The 26,817-nt window shown below is 38.2% G+C and overlaps 1 protein-coding gene across 2 annotated transcripts in view; it reads left to right on the top strand.

The window, feature by feature from the left end:
- ATP8A (ATPase phospholipid transporting 8A1) overlaps positions 1 to 26,817 on the top strand; it is a 1,160,338-nt gene that overhangs the window by 1,104,101 nt on the left and 29,420 nt on the right. For both annotated transcript variants that reach the window (XM_090368461.1, XM_090368462.1), the window contains 2 exons: positions 15,287 to 15,375; positions 15,497 to 15,540. In XM_090368461.1, the coding sequence (XP_090224587.1) occupies positions 15,287 to 15,375; positions 15,497 to 15,540 (133 nt within the window). The remainder of the gene's footprint in view (positions 1 to 15,286; positions 15,376 to 15,496; positions 15,541 to 26,817) is intronic.

Genomic DNA, 26,817 nt, shown 5'->3' with positions numbered 1-26,817 from the left:
TCTAGCTCCTCTTGGGTACCATTCTGTTATTTTCTTAGTCCATCTGTCATTATGTCTTCGAGCTATGTGTCCTGCCCAAGACCATTTTAGTTCTTTAGTTTTGATAAGAATGTCCTTTACTTGAGTTTGTTGCCTAATCCATGTGTTTCTCTTCTTTAGGTGTGGCCTGACCATTGCCTTATACAAGGGGACAATGACCTCCTTATCCATGTTAGCAAAATTCCTGTATATATCACCGACAAGACACCATGAGCTATTCTTGCAGCCTATCTGCACTTATTAGTAAATGTCATATCTGACTACACAATTACTCCTGGGTCCTTTTCATTCTCCTCTTCTTGCGTTCATGCATCATATGCCCTACTAATGCTAACTCTGGTGGGATTCTTTCTCTTGCTCAGATGATTTGCCTCTAGCCAATGGGTGTTTGATGGTTGGAACAGTCTTCCGTCTATTCTAGTGGAGGTTAAAACTTAAATAAGTTCAAACTAGAACTACCCATCTATTGGAGTGATTGGATGGGTGAAATGGGAAGGGTTTTTTTGGCTGATGCTATATAAGCTTGTTTACTTACATCATATGCCTCTTCTAATACTAATGCACTCTCCCCCAGAATCAGACATTGAACTCATACAGTAGCCAAATCAGCAATGCCTCAGAACAACATCTGCTTTTTAGTCTCCCATACAAATTATAAGTGTGTAATCCGTAATAAATTATTTTCACGGTGGAAAGAATCTTGGCACCAGCATACCAGAAATAAACTATACCAAATCAAGCCTTGGCAGTCTTATCAGCACACAGTTTGCCAAGAAGTGGTCCTTATTCAGCTACACAGGACATTGTCACCTTACACATTCCTATCTGCTGATAATCTTCCTAAATACTATTAAACCATTTTAACAGTCTAGCACATTTTAATCAGATGCAGTTATAGCATCTGATTAAAATTTTTTAGTAGTGAACCCCATCTATATTTTACCATTCTAACTGAGCTTTATGCACTCAGCCAGATTTTATTGGACATTGACATGTGAGGTCTATTCAATTTTTTGCAACTTAATAATTTAAGCTATTAATTTATATAATTTCATTCATTTATGGTTTCATCTCTTATAACTGCTTTATATTACAAAATATCTTATGTTAATTAATTATTTTGATAATATGAACCAGAGCTATAATGCTCAATACATTCTACATTGATATCAATATTTGTAAAAGAATAAGAGAAGTTTATCTGAATATGATACGTAGAACACTTCCTTATGATACTCTCCAGAAATTAAAATGAAAACAATTTTAAAAAAATCGTAAATCTTACATTTAAAAAAAAAATGTAAGATTTACAATTTTTTTAAATTGTTTTCATTTTAATTTCTGGAGAGTATCATAAGGAAGTGTTCTACGTAGGTAAACTTCTCTTATTCTTTTACAAATGTTAATTAATTATATAATCTCACACACACACACACACACACACACACACACACACACACACACACACACACACACACACACACACTTATAATAAAGAATTTTCTATATCTGTAAAAGTAGTAACCTGGAGATGTGCAGATGGCAACTTTGAGGAAGTGATGAGAGAGAAAAGTGGAACTACAAGCAAGGAAGATATTGAAAGCTGAAAGAATGTGAAAAATATTAATGATCCCAATAATATAATAATGTACATGATCAATATGATAAAGATTATATCTACAAAATACATGTTGTAAAAAACTTGTTATCAGCATTGATGTTTGGACATTAAACTTTTGTTTTTAGTAAATAATGAATAATTGTTACGTATGTAAGGCCTAGTATAAATATAAGATGGATTCAAAACAGCAAAGCTGAAAAGAAAGTGAAGTAATATGGAATATCATGGCAAACCTTCATCAGGAGACTACAGCTGTGATAATTATTTGGCCCCATAATGGTTTGTACATTTTTGTCAATGCAGGTAGATCAAAAAGGGGAAAGTAATATAGTATATTACTTTAGTATTATATAGTATAATTTTAACTTTAGTATAATATAGTAAATATAATATAGTAGGATTGCAAACCATTTGTAAATTTATAGGATGCATTAGCAAAAATAGCGATGTATTTATAGTTATAATAATAGAATGGAATGTGTATTATAAATTGAGTTATTATTAATTTGAATTTGGCTTAGTGAAGTATATTTTTAATTTTTGTATGTGTTTGTATATATATATATATAGCCAAAGGAGACAGTAGTATTGCCAGAGCCTCTGTATGGAGGACCATTATGACCCCCAATGTACCTGACCATTTTCAGCTTTTTAGAATACTGCTGTCCATCATATTTAGCATTATTGCCCATACTCTGGTCTTCATTTCTTACCATTTATTGGTAGTTACCTTTTTGCAGGCATGTTTGCATATATATGTGCATATGCACCTATTGTCTTCCCGTGACATCCATCCAGAAGTAACAACTCGACTCCCAGTGGATGGCTTTTTGTGAAATATTATATTTGGGACTTTTAAAAATATATTTTGAGCCATTCCAAATTTCATTAAATTTGGATAAATAAAAAACCAATAACGATTATTATTTGTTTTAATGTAGTAAATGTAGTTTTATTGCAGTAATGTTAGATTTAGAGAGTCAGTGCATTGCGTGTATTGTTATGTAACCACTTCGGTTACGTAACATAAATAATTAGTAAAAATAAATAATTAATACATAACGATACAGAAGTTATATAAAGGGATTTCGTAGATAACACTCGTTACTGAAACAAATATTTCGTAGATAACACTCGTTACTGAAACATAAATATTTCATAGATAACACTCGTTACTAAAACATAAATATTCATAGATTTCGTAGATAACACTCGTTACTGAAACATAAATATTTCGTAGATAACACTCTTAGATTTCGTAGATAATACTCATTACTGAAACATAAATATTTCGTAGATAACACTCGTAGATTTCGTAGATAACACTCGTTACTGAAACATAAATATTTCGTAGATAACACTCGTAGATTTCGTAGATAACACTCGTTACTGAAACATAAATATAGCGTTATAACTGTGTTGGGATACAAGTTTAGGATTTAATTTTATACTGAAATTGAAATTTTATTGAAAGTAAATCGAAATCATGACTCAAACCAGAGCAGCAAAGCAAAAGGCTCAAGCTAATGGGAATGGTGTGGCTCAGGGGAGAACTGAGGGGGGGGGGGAGTTGCCCTCTGAATCACAGCCTTTTAAGATACACTATTTGCTTGATGTTTGCGGAGCAGTCAGGTAGGGGACATGATACTGCTACGGGGGATGTCTTTGTATGTGCGGACTGCAAGGAGTGTAAGGAAATCAGGCGACAACTCAGCGTTGTTATGGGCCTATATGAGAGCTTGAAGGACAGGGTGGATGCCCTCGAAGGATTACAAGTGAGGGGCCCATCAAGCTCTCAGCTGCCCACACCAATGCCAGAGCTTGCACTTGGTCATCGCGCAACACAGCGGCAACCTCCAAGGCAGAATGCGCTGGTCCCAAAGGAACTAGTAGTTGTTGGTGACTCTATTGTCAGGGAAACGGGAAACATGCTTTGTAAAAAGGATAGGTGGAACAGGACCAGGGTATGTCTGCCAGGGGCAAAGGTTGATGACATTGTAGAGCGGATATCATCTTTTAAGGGCACAAAAGGTGATATAGTTGTACACGTTGGCACTAATGATATTAAGAGTAGGAGACCGGCGGAATTACTTAACAAGTACAGGTCACTGATGAAAAAAAGCCGTCAATTAGGGTTGAATTTGAAAGTGTCTGCAATTCTGCCCAGACACAATAGGAGGGAGTATATGATGAGAGCCCTGTCGATCAATTCGGCCCTGGAAAGATTGTACAGGGCTCAAGGGGTAGAATTTTTTTCAGCCTGGTCTGTACTTGTTAACAGAAGAGACTGCTTCTACAGGGATGGCATACACTTAAATAGAAAGGGTGCAAGAATGTTTGCTGATGCTATTGAGGCAGTGTTAGGTGGGTCGGAAAACTGCTAGATTGGGAGGATACAAGGACTAATAGATTAACAGTAGCCACTGGCAGAGGAGAAAGTGATTCTTGCACTGCTTCTATTGGAATGAGCAGCAGCTTGGAAAATAAGATGCAGGATATTACAGAGACTGCTGGGAATCATGGGGGTACAAGTAAACACATGGGTTGTGTTAGGGTGGCTAAGAGGAAGAGCAGGTGCATGTATACTTGCGTGTACACCAATGCTAGGACTTTAGTAAATAAATTTGATGAATTTGAGTTATTGCTCAAAACATCAAAGGCAGATATTGTTGGGATTTCAGAGACGTGGTGTCACACAGATATAAGGAATGCAGAACTGGAATTTGGGGAGTACAATGTCTACAGAAAGGATAGACAGGATAGGAAGGGAGGAGGGGTTATGCTATTAGTTAAGAAACACATAAAATCCAAGGAAGTGAAGCCAGTCGACATCACTGGACAGTTCAGTGTCGAGTCAGTTTGGTGTGACATAAGCATTGGGAGATCAAAATTGAGAGTAGGAGTGTGCTATAGGCCTAATGACTCTTATGAGTATAATGAGAAACAGCACAGAGAAATAGAGTGGGCCAGTAAATCAGAGAGTCTTATAATGGGGGATTTTAATTTCCCAGATATTGACTGGAATTTGGGGGCTGGTCACTCACACACTATCAAGGCTTTTGTGGATTTATTGGATGATTGTTATCTACATCAGCATGTTCGGGAGGCAACTAGAGGGAGTAATACTTTTGATTTGATTATCAGTAGTGATTCTTCATGCATTAAGAATCTGCAGATAAATGAACCACTAGGTGGCAGTGATCACAGTGCTCTGAAGTGGGATTTACTCAAAGAGGTAACTACCATTAGGGGTAAAGGGAAGGGGTATTGCTTTTGTAAAGGCGACTACGATGGACTGAGACAGTATTTAAATTCTATACAGTGGGATCAACTGATGATGTTACCAACAGCAAATTCAAAATGGGAAGCATTCAAAGAACTTATCTTGCAAGCTACTAGGCTTTACATACCAACTAAGAAATATTGTTCAAGGTTTAGGCCTAAATGGATGTCAGATGAACTAATGAGACATATGGCAGAGAAGAAAAATGCATGGGATACATACAAATTAATACATGACACAGAAGCCTATAATAGATACAAGTTGATCTGTAACCAAGTTACAAAGGAGGTTAGGCAGGCGAAGGCAGATTATGAGAGATCCTTGGCAAGGGATGCGAAGAAAAACAGCAAAGAGTTCTTTACTTATGTAAACTCTAGAAGGAAGGGGATGAATCAGATTAGTCCACTTGATATCGATGGGTCAACTGCTGATGACCCTGCTCAGGTAGGCAACAAACTAAATGAATATTTTGCATCGACATTCACTCATGAGGAGTTATTCAGCGAGGGGAATGCCAGAGGTGTATTCAACTCTAGCAGTAAGCTAGAGAATCTTGTAATAACTGAGAGTAAAGTGGAGGAGAAATTGTTGAAGATAAACACAAGAAAGGCACCTGGGGTGGATGGGATCTATCCAGTTATATTAAAGGAGGCAGCAAAGGAAATAAGCAAACCCTTAGCCATAATTATGAGAGCTTCCTTGGACTCAGGGGAGGTGCCCATGGACTGGAGATGTGCAAATGTGACCCCAATTCACAAGGGAGAATCAAAGGCTGACACAAGTAATTATAGACCTGTGAGTTTAACTTCTGTTCCCGGAAAATTAATGGAGGCACTGGTTAAAGAAGCACTGCAGGATCATCTAGACAAGACTTCAGTTATAGCTCGGACACAGCATGGTTTCGTTAAGGGGAAGTCTTGCCCGACCAATTTGATTGGATACTATGATGCAGTCATAAAAGAACTGGATGCAGGGAATAACTTTGATATTATATACTTGGATCTTAGAAAGGCTTTTGATACTGTTGCACATGGAAGACCGCTGCACAAATTGGAGCAGTGTGTCATTGGAGGCAAATTGCTGCTATGGATAAAGGGGTGGTTGAGGGGGAGAAGACAGAGAATGGTAATCAATGGACACTGCTCATCGTGGACTAATGTTATTAGTGGAGTCCCTCAGAGTTCAGTATTGGGTCCTTTATTGTTCTCTGTATTTATAAATGATATTGATGATGGTATATCAAGCTTAATGTCCAAGTTTGCAGACGATACGAAGGTTGGCATGGTTGTCAAGGACACTACTGACACTATGCTGCTGCAACAGGATCTGGAAAGGTTGAGCAGATGGGCTGAGAGGTGGCAAATAAAGTTTAACATTGACAAATGTAAAGTACTACATATGGGAAACAGCAACCCCAGAACAACGTATCAACTCTGTGGTACTACACTGACAGTGGTAGAGAATGAAAGGGACCTGGGGGGATGGTTGTGCAGGCAGATATGAAGTTCTCTGAGCAGTGCAGATGGGCTGCAAGAGTAGCTCATGGTGTATTGTCAATGATATATAGGAATTTTTCTAGCAGGGATAAGGAGGTGATTATTCCCTTGTATAAGGCAATGGTCAGGCCACACCTAGAGTACTGTATACAGGCCTGGAGGCCTCATTTCAAGAAGGATGTAGAGCTGCTGGAACGAGTACAGAGAAGAGCAACAAGATTAGTGAATGGAACAAAGGGGTGCTCTTACGAAGAAAGGCTTAAATTTTGCGAATTACAGTGTCTGGAGACTAGGCACCAGCGAGGTGATCTGATAGAGGTGTATAAAGCCTTGAATGGTTTGAGCATGCTCAATGCTGATGGGATTCTTCCTCTTGCTCAAAATAATCACCTGAGAGGGCATAAGTTCAAATTGAGGAAAGACAGATGTAGGATAGATGTGCGGAAATTTGGCTTTAGCCAGCGGGTGGTTGGTAGGTGGAACAGACTTCCATCCCTTGTCGTGGAAGTTGATAGCCTAAATAAGTTTAAGGCTCAGCTGGACAGGTATTTCGAACGAACAGGGGGGTGAAGTAGAAGTGGTTATTTTTTATTTATTTATTTTACTTTATTTTTTTTTTTGGCTGATGCTGCATAAGTTTGCTTTCTTCCATCAAATGCCTCTACTAATGCTAATGCTATGTAAGACTGGTGAACATGGTTTGCTTGTGTAGAAATAAATAGACATATGTACATATAGTATAGAGAGAAAAAGAACAAAAAATCACGTAGTACTGGAGGAGAGTAATCATTATTAAACTGAATGGCTAAATTTAGATTGTAAAACTATAGTTTTTTAAGGGATATTATTTTGGTAAGTTCTCTAAAGTCATAACCTTAGTAATTGATGAGGAGATAACTATATTTACTTTTCACCTCTGTTAATCAAAGAAAAAAAAAATAATAATTAATTAAAAAAAGATGAAATGTGTCTGAAATGTAATGCACTGTGTACAATTATTAACTTGTTTTTTACTCCATACATTAAAATATGTACATGGTCCAGCATGCTATGTTTCCTTTGGCTATGTAAAAAAAACTGCAGCCATTATCAACCCAGTGCAGGATGGAAGCCTCCTCAACAATTCATGCTGAGGGAAATGGATCATAATCTGCCACGCTAGTCCAGTGCGGGTTGGCAGATTGACTGTATTTAGCAGTCAGGGGCTTAACTCCGGTCTACTCAAAGAGCGTGTGCTACTGCACTCCTGCTGATGACCACTTGGCTACGGAGGCCTATTTGGCTATATATATGCAATTAAAAACAAAAAAAACTTCAGTAAATTAATATTTTGCAATACACTTCACTAAATCAAATGTGAATTAATTGATACCATACATTTTATCTATTAATTATATTGGCATCAGTCCGTAGCGTCAGGACCACCATTTTTTGCCGATGCCTCTTCAAAATTTTGGCCCCAAGTGATCTGTGACTTAGCAATTTCTCTGTGCTTCAAGTGAGATTTTTCTAAAATGATTACCAGTTCCTTTTCTGCTTTTCATAAAATGTTTTATATAATAACCAGTTCTTTTTTTTTTTTTTTTTTTTTCATAAAGTATTTGAAAAGAGCTAAAAAGCAAAGGTACTTTTTTTTTATTTTTTCTAGTCTAATTAACTAATCACTGTGTCTGGAGACTAGGCACCAGCGAGGTGATCTGATAGAGGCATATAAAGCCTTGAATGGTTTGAGCATGCTCAATGCCAATGGGATTCTTCCTCTTGCTCAGAATAATCACCTGAGAGGGCATAAATTCAGATTGAGGAAAGACAGATGTAGGATAGATGCGCAGAAATTTGCCTTTAGCCAGCGGGTAGTTGGTTGGTGGAACAGACTTCCATCCCTTGTTGTGGAAGTTGATAGCCTAAATAAATTTAAGGCTCAGCTGGACAGGTATTTCGAACGAACTTAGGGGTGAAATGGGAGTGTTTTTTTTTTTTGTTTTTTTTTTGGCTGATGCTGCATAAGCTTGCTTTCTTGCATCATATGATGCCTCTACTAATGCTAGTCTTTGCTTGGTCGCACCAGGCACTACTCCTGCCTCCCCATGGTGGGGCTGAAAACCTTGGCAGAAAAGTTACTCTGCCAAAGGCTAAAAGGAGTAAATATGGACTATAACTTTTACTTCCTCTTGTGTGGGCCCATGGACCCATCACACTCTAGAAAACACAAAGATCATAACCTGTCTTATGCTAAAAAGGCAAAAGAAGGATAAAACCAGAATTTTTGGCTTCACTTCCTAATTATACATTCACTGACTGACCAGCCAGTCAGCAAGCTCTCTCTCTCCTTTTCTGATCCAGAAATGTTTAGAGTATGCTCCTGGCTCACTAAAAATGGTTCGCTAAACCGATTGTTGAATCAACAAAACACAGGTGCTCTGAACAATTACTTAATTTGACAACATTTGGAGGAACTCCCATAGAAGTGACCTCTCCTGCTATTTTAAACTATTAGAAAGGGGTTACACTGGTGTGCAAAACTTAAGGACCAACGCTATTTCTAAAGGTTACAACCACAAAATCTTTACTTGAGGTACTCTTTACTGATGAGAGTAGATTCAGTCTCAGCAGCTATTCTGGACATCAGCTAATCTGGCGAGAGGTTGGCACACTGTATCATCCCACAAACATCACTGAAAGGGATGATATGGCGGTTGAGGTGTTCTCGTCTGGGGAGGGATGGACGTATCTTGGATGGACGTACTCAACTCTAGGCACTGGAAGGCGGTACTGTAACCAGTGCACGCTACTGTACTGAGGTAATCCTTTCCCATATGCATCTGTTCCAAGGTGCCATTGGCCCCGAGTTCGTATTTATGGATGATAATGCCACACCCCATCGTACTACAGCTATTGATATGCTTGTGGAAAGTGAGGACATTGTTTGTATAGATTGGCCTGCCCGTTCTGCCTATCTAAATCCCGTCGAACACATATGGGACGCTCTGGGGAGACACCTAGAGGCACGTCCGTCCACACCCACCAGAAAAGGTTCACCAGCTGAAGATAGCACTGACAGAGGAGTGGACAATGTTACCGGAAGAACTTATCAACAACATTGTTCTAAGTATGGACAGGCAGTGCAAAGCCTGCATCGACATTAGGGGTGGCTATATCTCCTACTGAGGACCACCTCTTCCCTTTGTTCCATCTTTGGCAGTGATGCATCTGTATTATGGCAGCCAGTGCTATGTTGCCATTTTTGAATAAAGTCCCTCTGTACAATTTTGTTTCCGTTGTTGTGTTGGTGTTGTTTCTTTCATCATTTCTATATCTCACGAGATATCTTTGGTATGCTTTTCCCATATCGAGGCCATTCCTACAGGTGAAAACCTGACTGGTTCTTAAATTTTGTACACCAGTGTATTACAGAATGGGACCTTCTACATATGTCTGATGAAGAGATTACACAGGAACTTCCAGATCAAAACATCATTCAGGCCAAGAGAATCCTAGTTAAAAGAGATGGCTCATTAGTTTTTAAAGTGATCAAACATCATTCAGGCCAAGAGAATTCCTAGTTAAAAGAGATGGATCATTAGTTTCTAAAGTGATTATCAGTTCTTTACTCTTCATAAAACTCTTTATATAGTAACCAGCTCTTTTTTTTTTTTCCAAAAAGTATTTGAAAAGAGCAAGGAAGGAAAGGTATCTTTCTTTTATTTTTTCTAGTCTAATTAAGTAATCCTTACTAAACTTTACTTGGTCACACCAGGCACTGCTCTGATCCACCATGATATACCATACTAACATTTAACTTTCCAGTTCCACCAACTTCTGTAGAATCAGTTATCTAAACTGTTATCTAAGTTATCTAAACATCTAAACTGAAGTCAGTTATCTAAGTTATCTAAACTGTCATGTCCGACCACATATACTGAACCATACAAGATGCTTCAAACATCAGAAATTTGGGCATTTACAGGCAGTCTATCAAGGAACAGCAGTGTGGTGGTCCAAGGAACACACCCATACTTAAATGTTCTGCACAGTCTTTATAGTATACAAACTGTAGAGACAATCATTCCACCTATTCCAAAGCATGTGAAACATGGAAAAGAGAAAAATTCTTTCAGAAATACAAAGGTGAGCATAAAGTTACTTGGAAGGAAAGAAACAAATATCCAAATATCACCAATTACAGATCATGCAAATATGCAGAAACTGTCCAACAACACAAACAGATGACTATTGCCACCACCACCCACTGCAATTCAAATCCAGTGTTTCAGTTTCTCCCAACATCTCTGTAGCTGGTTGGGCTTGCTCAATGATAGCTTCAACACTAAAGTTGTCTTCACCACGAACTTCCAATCAATCCATTAACACACCAGTCACAATTCTGCCAAACATGTCTCCTATTCCATTGCCAACCACAAATGCCTTCTGTTCATGGTCATATGGATATAGATGAAAAAAGAAGTCTTGGATGAACCAGCCTTAGAAATATCTGCCAAAGAAGAGATAGACAGTCATCGATATTTTCCCCAAAACAAAGAAAAAGCCTGAATGATACAAGCAGACCACCATTTACAAAAAGACAGATACAAATATGAAACCAGTATAATGTGTACAACAATACAGTGGAATTGTCAAAGTTTCTGCAGTAACATCAATGATATTCTTGACTTGATTTATAAATATAATCCAGTCGGTATCTTTGAGAAACAAACCTAACTCCACAAGTAAGCATACAGTGAACCTCTACAGCATATACAGACAAGACCGATTTACCCTCCAGTGGTGTACATGACAAAGTGGCTATTTAATTGACTTCAGAATCCCTTGTAAATGCATTCATTTGCAAACTTCTTTGGAAACAACTGCAGTGCAATTCTCAGTCCAGTTTACATCATTGTTGGTCTCACTTTTCCTTTCTCCAAATCAGCGGTATGTATATAACCTTAAGAAATTAGTGACTCAACTATCACCCCCAGTCTGTATCATGGGAGCTATAAATGGACAGCATCCCCTGTGGAGATCTCACCATGAGGACAAACAAGGAAAACTGAAGAATTATTGGATGAGCAAAATATTTCACTCCTTAACATCGGAGTTCAGTCCTTGCCCACTCATCAAATAGACAATCTTAAATGATCCACTTAATAGCAGTCATTTCCCTATGGTTTGCAGAATATTAACAAATGACATTATACATTTTGATGGCAAAAAAAGAGAGAAATTCCATAAAGTTGACTAACAAAATATACAACTCTTGCAACAATAGATGAACAAATAATCAGTCTGTAGACATTGCTATAACTCATGTCAAAATCCAAATACCAACGGTAGTCAAAGCTACAGTACTTCAATCATCTGAAAAATATCATAAACATGCCACTAACATGGTGGAATGCATGGAATGAAGGTAGTATTGCAAAATGATAGGAGAATAAGGCTTGAAATCCCTTCATCAAATTATCCTGCCAACACCAGTCTTATAAATTTTTAAAAAGCCAGAGCTAGAGCCAGATACATCCAACTTAAGAGTAGAAAAGAATCATGGATACATTTCACCTTCACAATCAATGGAAATACATAGTCATGGTATATGGAATAAAATCAGACAAATTAATGAGAAATATCCTTCAGTTCCAACTCCACTAATAGACTGGAATGGACAGGATATCACTGAATCTGAGGAAATTGCAAACATTCTGCCAGCCTTCAGCAAATTTATCATCAGTATCAGCATACATACATACATACATACATACATACCAGCCACTGCAAAACATGGAATCCGTAGCTGAAAAATATAAACTAAACTTTAATACCAATCAACAACTTCTATATAGCCACCCTTTCAATATAGTAGAATTGAAAGAAGCTCTGGCTAAGTCAAGAAGAAAGAGTGCAACAGGACCTAATAGAATTCATTATCAAATTATACAGATTATTAGTAAAAAATTTTAATACTTCTATTATACAATAGAATTTATATAGAAAACTATTATCCAAACTCCTAGTGTCACTCCATAGTAACTACTCTCCCCAAACCTGGAAAAGATCATACAAATTCCACAAATTATGACCAGTAGCTCTAACAAGCTGCGTAGAGGAAACCCTGAAAAACCCTGAAAAATGGGGAAAAATCAACTAACCTGATTCTTGGAAACATATAATGTTGGCATCCTGCACAATGAACATTTCAGCTTACTATTGTATATTTGTTATTCATTATTATTACATTTTAACTTACACTCTACACTCTTTGTTAGCAATATAGCACTTGAAGGTGGTTTTCTTTTTACTCCAATATCCTACTTCAACATTATATATATATATATAATAGTATTAAGAAAATAAGTAAGAGTAGGGGGTGGAGTGTAATTGTAGCGAAAAGGAAGATAACATTAACACTTCCTTCATACCATAAAATATATATATATATATATAATGTATGGTTTGTAAAATAGCTAAAGTGTCTGTGGAAATAAAAAGTACACACTGTGCCTGAACTAAGAAGTTTAAAGGATAGTGGAAGTGAAGTAGTGGTTAAACAGGTGAAAGAATTTGAAAAACCTAGTATAAAAATGAACTGGGACTGAGGAAGCAAAAAATAAATAAATAATAAATAACAAAGAAATAAATAAGTAAATAACACTATATTCAGATAGGGGATGGCAAATATGCAAAATCTGAATATAGTAGATGAAAATATGATACATAGTCAGGAAATTCATCAGGAGGACTACTTCTAACCATGTATCAGGCACTGTGTTTCCAAACTTGTCTGTAGTATTAGAAAATGGGGGAAGCAAATATGCAGCCTTTATCATAATACTAGTAGACAAGGTAGTCCCTGCACAGTGTAAAAATAAAGTTAATAATGTAAATTAAAATAAATACAAATTTACAAAAGTGTAATGTGAGATATAATACAAATGTATGTGAAGTACGGAAGGGGTGAAAGGTAATTGCGGTGCCTCCGTAGCCAGGTGGGAAGGAGTAGCAGTGCGTAGCACACGCTTCTTGATTAGACCGGGGTTCGAGGCCGTCACCACCAAATACGGAGGATGGAGAAAGGTCAAGGGAATGACCACCTCATATTCCTGGAACAATATGGCCTTAGTTGCTAATGCTCCTAAAAACCAAATAACAACAACAACGAAAGGTAATTAAATTAACGTGGTTGAAAATTAAAATTCAAATATAAAGCAGAGAAATTTGAACGAAAAAGTGTGGACAAGCAAATGGTATAGGGAATGGTAATGTTCTTAGGGAAGGAAAGAAAAAGATGGTCAAAAGAAAGAAGATGAAAATAGAAATAGGATTGAGGATAGACAGAGCATTCATATCACTGTAATACGGAGGTGATATGAATGCTCCATTGAATGGTTTAATTATTAGGTACACCAACCTAATAGTATGGAGGTTCTTTCCACTCTTTAGCCTTCGGAACAGCCTGGACTCATCAGAACATGGATTTCACAAGGTGTCAAAGTGTGCCACAGTAATGCTTGTCTCACCTCATCCCACAGGTTCCCAACTGGATTGAAATCTGGTGACTGGGAAGGTCACCACATGTATACACCGGGTCCACCTGTACCTCATAATAATTATTACCGGGTCTCTTTAAAACTTGGTTTGTAAGCATGGGGGTGGGAGTTTCCAGCATTACTGGTTCAAGCCACTCCATACTCTACCAAACCAAATCAGTAATGAGTAACAGTACTGGTTTGGTAGAGTGTGAAGTCAGAAGTTGGCTTCAGATTTCAGTTGCAGTTATAATGGATATGAAAATGGAACTACATATGTGCATCAAGCTTTGTGTGAAAAATGAGAAAACAAAGCAGAAATTCTCTGGAAGTTAAGTGATTTGATGGTGCTTGTTTAAGTAAGTTTGTCATTTATTAGTTTCCATTAATTAGTTGAAGATGACCTATGTTTAGGTCAACCTTCAACCTCAAGCAGTGAAGAAATAGTTATAAAAGTGCTCGAAAAAATTCATTCGGATCAACAATTAACCAGCTTAGAAATGACTGATGAGCTTTGGGAAGCTTCTTTGGATTGAGTTAGGCAGTTTTGACTGGAAATTGTGGCATGCATACAGTTTCAGAAAATTTATTCTAAGGTTGCCAAATGATGACCAAAAAAGACCGCCATCAAAAACTTTGTAAGGATCTGAAAAGAAGGGTGAAACTGGATCCTGTTTTCATCAATTGCATTGCTACTGATGGTAAACTGTGGATGTAGGGCCCCAAACAAAATTATGCTTGCCTCAGTGGACATCACCAAACCTACCCCATCCAAAAAGATGAAAGATTCTGTCAAAAGTTAAAGTGATGCCGCTTGTTTTTTTAAAAATAAATTCAGGGTATTCTTCATTTCAAATTTGTTCAGAATGGTCAGGTAGTGATTTGATTGATGAAAAAAGTTAAGAGAAAACTCAAACAGATATTCAAAAATGGTGGATGGTTTCTCAACCATGGCAGTGCTTCTGCACATGCTACATTCTCTCTATTCAATCATTTTTAACCTAAAAGCATTGTAGTAGTACCCACCATCTTTATTCATTAACCTTATTCCATATAACTTTTTCCCTTCCTGAAACATGAAACTGAAATCCATCTAGCAGAATACAGTGGAGAGCTCAACCAGCTCACATTTGAAGACTTTAATGGTGCTTCCAGATTTGACAGGAAAATTGTGACACTTGCATATGATCAATGGGGAACTACTTTTAAAGGGACCACTTAAAAAATGCTTCATGTACTCCTTTTTTTTTTTTTTTTTTTTCAAAAAATACTCTGTCTCATATGTTTCTAATGTGTTATAAAGTAAGGCTATATTTGGTTTCAGGTTAACAGAAACAGCACGATTGTTGAAAAATGTTTTTAGAAGACCTTCAACACATGTTTCAACAGTGCCTCTTGAAATGGAACTGCAACGTAAGTTGTTTATTATGTGAATATACAGTATGTACTGTACATACATAAATAGAGATTTTCACATGAAATTTACATTTAAATTTTATATCAATTATGGTAACTTTTTTTTCTTTGAATTCAGATGGATTTGCCTTCTCTCAGGAGGAACATGGAGTTGTCCGTCAGGTAAGAAATTGGAGTAAATTTCTGTACTATTATTTAAACCAGATATGATATTTTTACCAAAATTTCATTAACATAGTTGAACTAATCAGAAAACGGTGTTTAAAAAAACCTAAATGATAAATTCGCTCACTTTGGATATCTCTCCATGACTTATGGAGGACAATAACTGATTTTCTCAGTTAAAATGATAAAAAATTAAAAACACTAAAAAATTTTAAAAAATTAAAAACACAATTAAAAATTTTGGCAGTTTTTAATTCGTTGATGTGAATTAAATTATTCTATTATTAGTCCACCTATACAGTATTATAAGATTTCTAAACTTTTATATTATTCATTGATGTGTTGAAACTTAGAGAATAGAAAAATATAACATAGAGTGAACCATACAAGCCGAAAAAAGCTTGCCAAATATCCATAAAGAAATCAAGATTTTTAAACATTCAAGTTATAATATACACTGAGTGATCACTGAATTATGACCACCCCTATGAAAACTGAATGCGACCTGTTGACCACATGAGGTACGGGAGTGCAGAGTTAGTCGACCTACGTAGCATAGATAAGGTGTCAGTGGTTCAGTAGTTAGTAAAATTCCGAGCGCGATGGGTAAAAGGAAGGATTTATCGGATTTTGAAAAAGAACATATTGTGGGTGCTCAACAAGCTGGTGCCTCAATTTCCCAAACGGCTGAACTGGTGGGGTGTTCAAGAGCCACCGTAGTTAAAATGTACCAGGACTGACATAAAAATAGTCAAACAAAAACCCAGTGGCAAAATTACAAAGTTCAGCGAAAGGTTGATGTTAGAGGTGAGTACCGGGTCCAATGACTCTTACAGGCAAACAGGCGCAGCACCGTTGAAGAGTTGACTACCCAATACAACATGGGCCATCGCATGCTCGCATGTATGGGCTATACCAGCAGACGACCCCTATGGCATCCTCTCCTAACAAGGTTCATTGGCATAAAAGGCTCGCCTAGTGCAAAGAGCATGCAAGTTGGATATTAGAAGACTGGAAGAAGGTGTGCTGGTCGGATGAGTCACGTTTGCTCCACACCGTGGATGGTCGTGTACAGATTTTGTGCCAACAACATGAGGCTCTTGATCCATCGTGCATGGTATCAAAAGTGCGGTCTGGTGGAGGCGGTTGTATGGTTTGGGGCATGTTTCACTGGCAGGAACTTGGACCCCTGGTGCGTGTGGAACAACGTATCAGTGGTCTCTGCTATCATCAACTGCTTGCTGACTGTGTATACCCCACTATGCTACACTTTTTCCTGAATGGCGATAGTGTCTTCCAAGGTGACAATGTGCCGAGCTGTCAGGCACTTGTTGTGCAGGAATTGTTTGAAGAACACAGTTCTGACTTCCAGCATATTGACTGGCCTCCGAACTCCCCAATATGAATCCCATAGAGCACTTGTGGGACACTATGGAAAGGCATATCAGGCGTCCGGATACACCAGTCACCTCCATACCTGGCGCCTCCGTAGCCAGGTGGGAAGGAGCAGCAGTGCGTAGCACACGCTTCTTGATTGGACCGGGGTTCGAGCCCGTCACCACCAAATACGGAGCATGCGGAAAGGTCAGGGAATGACCACCGCACCGGAGCAATATGGCCTTAGTTGCTAATGCTCTTAAAAAAAAAAAAAAAAACCTCCATACCTGCATTGCTGACTGTATTAGACACATCTTGGTTGGCCATACCTCCTGAAGAACACTTCCGACTTCCGACTTGAATCAATGCCATGTTAGATGCCTCAGTACAGATTTGCTGTACTGAGGGCAAAAGTATTAGGTAGTATTACCTAGGTGGTCATAATTCAGTGATCACTCAGTGTATATCATTTCTAAGGAAACTGAAAAACCTAAATAATGTACATTATTAACTACTTCAGTAAAATTAAATGCAACAAGGCATCATATCTTTAAGAGTATAATAATCTATATAATATATAGATTATTAACTACTTTATATTGGAAATGACTTTTGATGTCCACACATCAATATATATAATACTTTAACCCTTTCATACAACCCTGGGGCTCACATCTGGTGAAGATGGGCTTGGAACACCCAGGGTCCTAGCTGGATATCATCATTCTTCTCTTTCTTTGTGATTCCTTTGTACTTCTGACTCTTGCTCCCACTCTCTCTCTCAGGGTAACATGGAAATTATTTTTGGCTGCTGCAGCATAAGTCTTGGAATTCCTTGCACTTTATAGCTAATAATAATAGTAGTAATAATTAGTGAGTTTACTTAATGTGTGGGTTCACAGCAGTGAGGTTTAATACCACTCTTCCTGTAGTGAAACTACAATAGATGCATTATGTGAGTATAGTGGATACCATAGTAAACTCAACAACATGAGTTATCTCATTGCTAAATACTCTCTCTTCAGTAACTACAATCCTTATGCCTTTGTTTATTATCTCACCTCATCACCACCACCAATGGCTCCCTACATGGAAGGATATCAATTTTAATTAATTCATTTTTTACATCTAAACAAATAATATTATTCATATGGATGCATTACCTGCTCATGTTTATAATAACTTTACTTTAATCATAGTTTCGTTATATCTTCTACCCAATCAGGATGTTACATTATGATGATTTAAAAGAGTAGTAGTGGCATGTGATGCAAGAAAGCAAGTGTATGAGTTTATGCAGCATCAGCCAAAAAAAAAAAAAAAAAAATCACACCATTCCCTCCAAATGCCTGTCCAGTTCCTCCTTAAATTTATTCAACCTATGAACTTCCATAACAAAAGATGGAAGTTTGTTCCAGCAATTAACCACCCGCTGGCTAAAAGCAAATTTCCGCACATCTATTCTACATCTGTCCTTTCTTAATTTGAATTTATGCCCCCTTAGGTTCGTAATCTGAACAAGTGGAAGGATCCCATCAGAATTCAGCATGCTCAACCCATTCAAGGCCTTATACACCTCAGTCAGATCACCGCGCAGGTGCCTAGTCTCCAGGCACTGCAATTTGCCTCTTAAGCCTCTCTTGGTAAGAGAATCCCTTCATTCCCCTCACCAATCTTGTTGCCCTTCTCTGTACACACTCAAGCAAATCTACATCCTTCCTAAAATGAGGCCTCCAGACCTGTACACAGTACTCAAGGCATGGCACCCCTATGGCATCCTCTCCTAACAAGGTTCATTGGCATAAAAGGCTCGCCTAGTGCAAAGAGCATGCAAGTTGGATGTTAGAAGACTGGAAGAAGGTGTGCTGGTCGGATGAGTCACGTTTGCTCCACACCATGGATGGTCGTGTACAGATTTTGTGCCAACAACATGAGGCTCTTGATCCATCGTGCATGGTATCAAAAGTGCGGTCTGGTGGAGGCGGTTGTATGGTTTGGGGCATGTTTCACTGGCAGGAACTTGGACCCCTGGTGCGTGTGGAACAACGTATCAGTGGTCTCTGCTATCATCAACTGCTTGCTGACTGTGTACACCCCTGACTCTGTATAAGGCAATGGCCTGACCATTGCCTTATACAGAGCGACAATCACCTCCTTCTCCCTGCTAACAAAATTCCTATATATCATTGACAAAACCCCATGACCTGCCCTGGCAGCCTGTCTGCATTGCTCAGAAAACTTCATATCTGACTGCACAATTACTCACGTGTCTTTTTCATTTTCTACCACCTTAAGTGTAGTACCACACAGTTGGTACGTTTCTCTGGGGTTACTTCTACCCATATGCAGTACTTTGCATTTGTCAAGGTTAAACTTCAGTTGCCACTTCTTAGCCCATCTGCCCAAATTATCTAGATCCTGTTGCAGTAGCACACAGCCATTACTGTCATTAACAACCCTGCCAACCTTTGTATCATCTGCAAACTTTGACATTAAGCCTGATATACCTTCATCAATATCATTGATAAATATACAAAAGAACAATGGACCCAACACCAAACCCTGTGGGACTCCACTAATAACATTAGTCCGTGAAGATCAGCACTCATTGATTACCACCCTCTGTCTTCTCCCACTTAACCATCCTTTTATCCATTGTAGCAACTTACCCTTAATACCATTCTGCTCCAATTTGTACAATAGTCTTCCATGCGCAACAGTGTCAAAAGCTTTCCTGAAATCCAAATATGATATCAAAATTATTTTTTGCATCCAGTTCCTTTGTAACCACATCATAATATCCTATCAGATTTGTCAGACAAGACTTTCTCTTAACAAACCCATGCTGTGTCTGAATTATTGCTGCAGTCTTGTCTAGATCATCCTGCAATGCATCTTTAACCAGTGACTCCATTATTTTACCCGGAACAGAAGCTAAACTAACTGATCTGTAATTACTCGTGTCACCTTTCAATCCCCCTTTGTGAATTGGGGATACATTTGCACATCTCCAGCCCATGGGAACCTCCCCTGAGTCCAAGGATGCTCTCATAATTATGGCTAAGGGTTTGCTTACTTCCTTTGCCACCTCCTTTAATATAACTGGATAGATCCCATCCGCCCCAGGTGCTTTTCTTATGTTTAACTTTAACAATTTCTCCTACACTTTGCTCTCAGTTATTACAAAATCATCAAGTACCCTGCTACAATTTGATAACCTTCTGCCATTTTCAAACCTTAATAATTCCTCATGTGTGAATGTAGATGCAAAATACTCATTCAGTTTGTTTGCTATCTGAGCAGGATCATCAACAGTCGAACCATCGATGTCAAGTGGACCAATCAGATTCATCCCCTTCCTTTTAGAGTTTATATAAGTAAAGAAATCCTTGCTGTTTTTCTTAGCATCTTTTGCCATGGATTTCTCGTAATCTGCCTTCGCCTGCCTAACCTCCTTTGTGACCCGATTACAGACTAGCTTATATCTGCCATAGGCTTCTGAGTCGCTTGATAATTTATATGCATTCCATGCATTTTTCTTCTCTGTTACGAGTCTCATTAGTTCATTAGATAACCATTTAGGCCTAAACCTTGAACAATATTTCTTAATAGGTATGAAACTTTTAGTAGCATCCACGATTAATTCCTTGAAGGCTTCCCACTTAGAATTTACTGTTGGTAACATCGTCAGTTGATCCCACTGTGCAGAATTTAAAAACTTTCTGAGACTACTGTACTTTCTGAGTCACCAGAAGGTTATCCTTTCCTGTATGTATTCTAAGAGATTTTAACAATGACCGTCCCTAACAGTGAGATTATACTTTAAATATATATGTCAACATCTACCTAAGCTAGATAGATTTAGACACACCATAAAAAACCTGATTTATGCAAATAACTTGATACCATCGATTGATGGAACTCATACATACATCCATCTGCCCACAGGTTCTGGTTCAACTGTTGACCTCTCCTTATGCCCTGCAGTACTCTATCTCTCTTTTCAACTACTGCACACAAATTCAGTAGGTAGTAACAATTTCCTGGTATTTTATTGACTTAACAGGAGCAAGCAAGCAGGAAGTGTTAAGTTATTTGCCAACTTTAGATACATATTTTTTTTCTGATGCCCTCATAGAAGAATTAGTAGAGTATGTTACTACAGATATTACAGGTGACCAGTTTTGTGTGATTCTAAAAACAAGCATCAGTTCGCCCTCACCCTATTCAATATCTTGATGGAACAAGGATTATAATCAAGCAGAGCAGAAGCAAAAGAAGGCCTGGAGCTTATCCCAAATATATCCCCATCACAGAAAACCTCATATGGTTAGTATTAGTAATGGCCGCATGGTGCAAGAAAGCCTATGGCTTATGCTGCACCAGACAAAAAAACTAATAATTAATAAAAGAAAAGAAAATTAAACCTATCATCCTATGCATTTCCCTCACCCGAAGGTACTATCCAGATGACCTTTGAATTTCCCCAAACTGTCAGCCTCTACCACCCATGTAGGCAACTTATTCCAGTAATTTATAACTCTCTGGCTAAAATAAAACTTCCTGCAGTCTTAAGCTAAACATCTCCCCCCATATAACTTGAATTTATGTCTCCTAGTTCTAGCATCATTTATAATCTTGAAAATTTTGTCCTCGTTCATTTTACTGATGCCTCTCAGAGCCTTAAACACCTCAATCAAATCTCCTCTAAGGTATCTAGTTTCCAAACTCTGCAACCCACATATTCGAAGTCTTTCTTCATAAGGACACCCTTTTGCCGATCTCACCAGGTGAGTTACCCATCTTTGCACCCTTTCAAGAAGCTCAATGTCTTTCTTTATGTGCAGTCTCCATACTTGAGCACAGTATTCCAAGTGTGGTCTAACAAAAGTCTTATATAATGGGATTATCACATCCCTGTCTCTACTTGCAAAAGTTCGATAGATCATCGATATGACACCATGGGCCTCCCTTGCAACCTGTTTACAATACTCAGAGAATTTCATGTCGGACCATATCGTAACACCCAAGTCCCTTTCCTCCAGTACTGGGTTTAGTTGAACTCCACCAAGTGAATAAGTTATTTTGGAATTACTGTTTCCCAGGTGTAATACCTTACACTTTGTTGGATTAAAGCATAACTGCCATTTTTCTGGCCATTCCTGAAGTCTATCTAGGTCTCTCTGAAGAAGCTCAGCTTGACAGTGATCATTAACTAATCTATCAATTTTAACATCATCTGCAAATTTAGACATCACGCCCTCTATCCCTTCATCAGTGTCGTTTATGAAAATTAAAAACAACAGTGGTCCTATTACTGATCTTTGGGGAACCCCACTTCTTACATCAACCCAATCTGAGGAATAGCCATTTATTACACCCTCTGCCTCCTGCCCTGAAGCCATCCTGATATCCATCTAAGGATTTTCCCAGTGATTCCAACCTGTTCCAGCTTATAAAGCAACCGCTCATGTGGGACTGAGTCAAAAGCTTTGCTGAAATCTAAATAAACAGTGTCGAAATTATTCCCTAAATCCAGCTCATGAGTGACCCTTTCAAAATAGCGAACCAGATTTGTTAAACATGATTTTCCTTTTACAAAACCATGCTGAGTATCCTTGAGAATTTCAATTATGTCCAAATGATTTTGAATTCCATTTTGATTGACCAATCCCTTGATAATTGCCTCCATGATTTTCCCTACCACTGAAGTCAGACTGACAGGTCCATAATTTCCCACTTCACTCTTAGAACCACCCTTATGTATGGGAGATACATTGGCACTTTTCCAATCCAACGGAATCTCCCCAGAGTCTATTGATGCTTGCGTAATTAGCCTCGATGGTTCGATGCACTCACTTGCCACCTCCCTTAAGATTATAGGGTAAAAGTAAAGTGCAGCCATTATCAACCCACTGCAGGATGGAAGCCTGCTCAGCAATTCATGCTGAGGGAAACGGACCATAATCTGCCACACTGGTCTAGTGCGGGTTGGCAGATCAACCGTATTCAGCAGTCAGGGGCTTGAACCCCAGTCTACCCAAAGAGCGTGTGCTACTGCACTCCCGCTCCTGACCACTCGGCTACAGAGGCCTTTAAGAGTATAGGGTATATTCCATCAACTCCAGGAGCCTTACTGGCCTGTAGGCTCAAAAGTTTTTTCATTAAATAATCTTGCAAAATTTCAGTATCATTAATTACATATTTTTCAACTTTGCCCCCACAATTTCCCATTGCCACAAAACGTTTTCATTTGTAAATATCGATGCAAAATAACTGTTGAGTTCATCTGCAACGGCAGCTGGTGTATTTAATACTATCCCCTTTCCCTTACGTAAAAGTCTGATCTGGTTTGTCCTGCTCTTCTTAGTATTTATATATGTGAAGAATTCCTTATTCCCCCCCCCCCTTTGCTCTGTTTGCTAGCGATTTCTCATAAACTGCCTTTGCCTGTCGAACCTTTTCTGTGGCTCTATTACAGATCATCTTGTAGCTGTTATAGGCTTCAGTACTTTTTATTGCTCTGTAACTTTTCTATGCTACCTTTTTCTGCTCAAGTAATGTGGCAACTTCACTATTCAAATAAACTTGGAACCCTCCTCATGGAGTATTTTTTAATGGTAAATACGCATTCAAGGTGTCTGTGATTAATGTTTTAAAAGCATACCCCAGTTCAATTATATTCGTTCTCTGTACGATATCTATACGAGGCTGTGTAGCGAGGCCATGTAGCACCTTAAGGCATCATAATTTCCTTTTCTGAAATTATAACCCATTCCTTTGCCTTTTACTACTGCTACCTATCTCTTCATCATCCACCGTAGAACTCCGTGATCACTTCCTGCTACTGGTTCTGCTACTGTCAGCTCTGTTATTTCATCTGATTCATGGGTGATGAAGAGGTCTAGGATATTCTTTTCTCTAGTACTTTCCCTTTTCTCTAGTAGTTCCTTCCCATTTACTCCAATCAGTTAGAGGCAAATTGAAATCACCCATAATAAGACATTGACGCTTACTTGCCCATTCCATTTGCATGTAGAGGCTTTCATCATAATCTTCACAATCACCTGGTCTGTAGATTACTCCTACTCCTACTCGCATTATACCTTTGTTTCCAACTATCTCACGCCATACAGATTCTATACTAGCATGTGAAACGACTGAATCTGGAAAGCTATCTTCGCACGCAGGCTGCTTCTGATAAGAAGCATTACCCCATCACCCCTTCTGTCTACCCTATCCTTCTTAAATACATTATACAAGCTTACTAAAACTGATCATCCCCTATTTACGGGTGGCACCACGTTTCCGTAAGCCCTATTATGTCCGCGTTACTTGTTTTAACCAGCAGTTCGAATTCGCTTTTTTTATTGACACTTCTAACATTACTATATAAACAATTAAGACTTACTGTTCTTGTATATTAACAACCCTTGAAGTTTTTTAGGCTCTCTTCCCTGGCATTAGCTACCTTGAAACATTTCTGCCCCCAGAACATCTAGATAATATGTCCAGTTGGGGAAAACAGGTAAGAACTCTTGAGGTATGTGCAAGTGTTACTTTGACCACTATTATCAGATAAATGCGTGTAAGTATTACCCACATCCCCCCTAACTAGCAGTTTCCCTGAACCTTTAAGATATCCTCAATAATACTGGCAAAGACTTTTGTACCACCTTTGTTTAAGTGTATCCCATCTCTACAAAACAAATTCCTTCTACCTACAGGTGTGGGCCAAGCTGATAGAAATTTCCCAGCAAAAGCCTTGCAGAGTCCTTCAAGTCTTGAGTTAATCCACAAGGCTTTTAACATATAATCCCTCCTATCATGTCTGGGCAGAATTGCAGACACATAGACATGTGTCTTTTTCCTCAGCATGGTCCTGTATTTTTCCAACAAATCGTCAGATCGTGTACGTTTAAAGCCATTAGTCCCCACACAAATAATAATATTCTCTTAACCCCCCCCCCATAAAATCTGACAATCTGTTGGTGACATCATTAATAGTTTCTCCCTACAGACATACCCTGGTTCTACTCCACCTATCCTTGTTACAAAAAGTATTCCCCGTTTCCCTGACAATAGAGTCTCCTAATAAAACAAAGTCCTTTTGAACCAGAGTAGTTTGCACTTGATTTTTCTGTTTTGAGACCCGAATCAGGAGTGCATCACTTGGTAGATTGCTGGCGTCTTGAGTCCCTGACGAGCTCCCAGATGCATTATTCTCGAGGGCAAGCACCTGTTTTTTCAGTGACTCAAATTATTCCATCGGTGCACCAAATTGTAATTTAAGATCGGTGTACTCCTTACATCGATCACAAAGAAAAGAATCCCCAGGTGAGCTATGATTAATCACCAGGTCGACCTTGGAAAACATTCCACAGGTTCTGCAACGAATTAAATCATGACTCGCATGTAAATCGCCATCAGTTATTTCCGTGTGAGTCACGATACCCTGTGATGTGTTTAAGGCAGATCTCGTAATTACCATTATAAAATTAGCTAAATATCAATGAAAATTAATTTTAAAAAATTATATCTATAATATTATAAAAATCAAACTGTTACAGGAAAACCTATAACAAAATAATCCAACAATATACTAAATAAATCAAATATTTAAAAGCAATAATCAACAGTAATCCAATCCACTTAACTGAACAGCCCTGACGAAGCGTGTCTGCTCACCTCGAATGCCAATACTCGAATTGATTCAAAGAGTCCAGACTGAAACCAAACAGTATAAAAGAGTATCATAGGTACATTTTATTTCCATGATTACAATAACCATCTGGTACAAAATGCAGATGATATTCTATAAATTTCTATTATCAATCTGCCCATAATTAACATACAAGAAAAGGACATCACAAATTTATCATGAAGGAATATTGCTAAATTGTTCTCTTGCCTCTTATCCATTGAGCTTTTGAAACATTAAGATCTCACACAGAAAAATATGTTCATAATTATAACACCACACAGTAATTCCTCTATAATTTATTTTTTACTTTCCACAAACTACAGCTCGCCCTTACAAAACTGGAACTGCTGGCCTGATGGAATTTATTTATTTTTTATTTTATGAAAACCCCAAACACGAGAGGTATTAGAACCTATAGTACTTAGTACCTTGCTCGGGTGGGAGGTTGTGAAGATGAAAGAAGATATTTGTTGGTATTAGACTTGAAATTCTGTAGACTGTAATTTTCAGGAAATACGTATAAAGAAAGGTTTTTCCAGAAAACGGCAGTTGAATGAATAAATGAGAAAGATGAAAAGTTGGTTTTGTGAGTTTGAAATTGAACAGTAAATGGATGTTGACTGGTAGTGGCACATGTTCGGACTGTTTGAAGGAGATAGTAGGAATTAAAGAAGCCAATTCAGAAGAACAGTGCCCATTGAAGTATCTGTAGAAGAGGCATGCAGCCGAAACAGTACATCTATGAAACAGAGAGTGGAGAGACTCTGTTAGAGATGAGTCATTAATTAACCTAACTGCCATCTTCTGAATGGAATCTAGAAGCCTGAGAAAGGTTTTGGCACTGCCCCCAAATGTGGAAACAATATTACATGTTAGGGCGGATTTGCGATTTGTACAGAGTGAACAGCTGTTTGGAAGAAAAGTAACGCCGGGAGCGAAAGAGAAAACCAAGTATTTTAGATACAGAGGAAGCAATATTTGTAATGTGCTTGTACCAAGAGAGATTAGAAGTCAAGGTAATTCCCAAAAGAGATATATCATCTTGCCTAGAAATCGGAGTGTCACCAAAGATAAGCATAGGAGCAGAAGAATCCTTTTTGTGAGATAAGACAGGACTGAGTTTTAGAAAGATTGAAATCAACTACGTTGTCTTTGCCCCACTGGAGAAATACCTGGAGATTGACATTTAAGGA

This window comes from Mastigoproctus giganteus, chromosome 2, assembly GCF_048544385.1.
Source record: "Mastigoproctus giganteus isolate SK-2022 chromosome 2, ASM4854438v1, whole genome shotgun sequence".
NCBI lineage: Eukaryota > Metazoa > Arthropoda > Arachnida > Uropygi > Thelyphonidae > Mastigoproctus > Mastigoproctus giganteus.
This window is presented reverse-complemented; position numbering and strand designations above follow the sequence as displayed.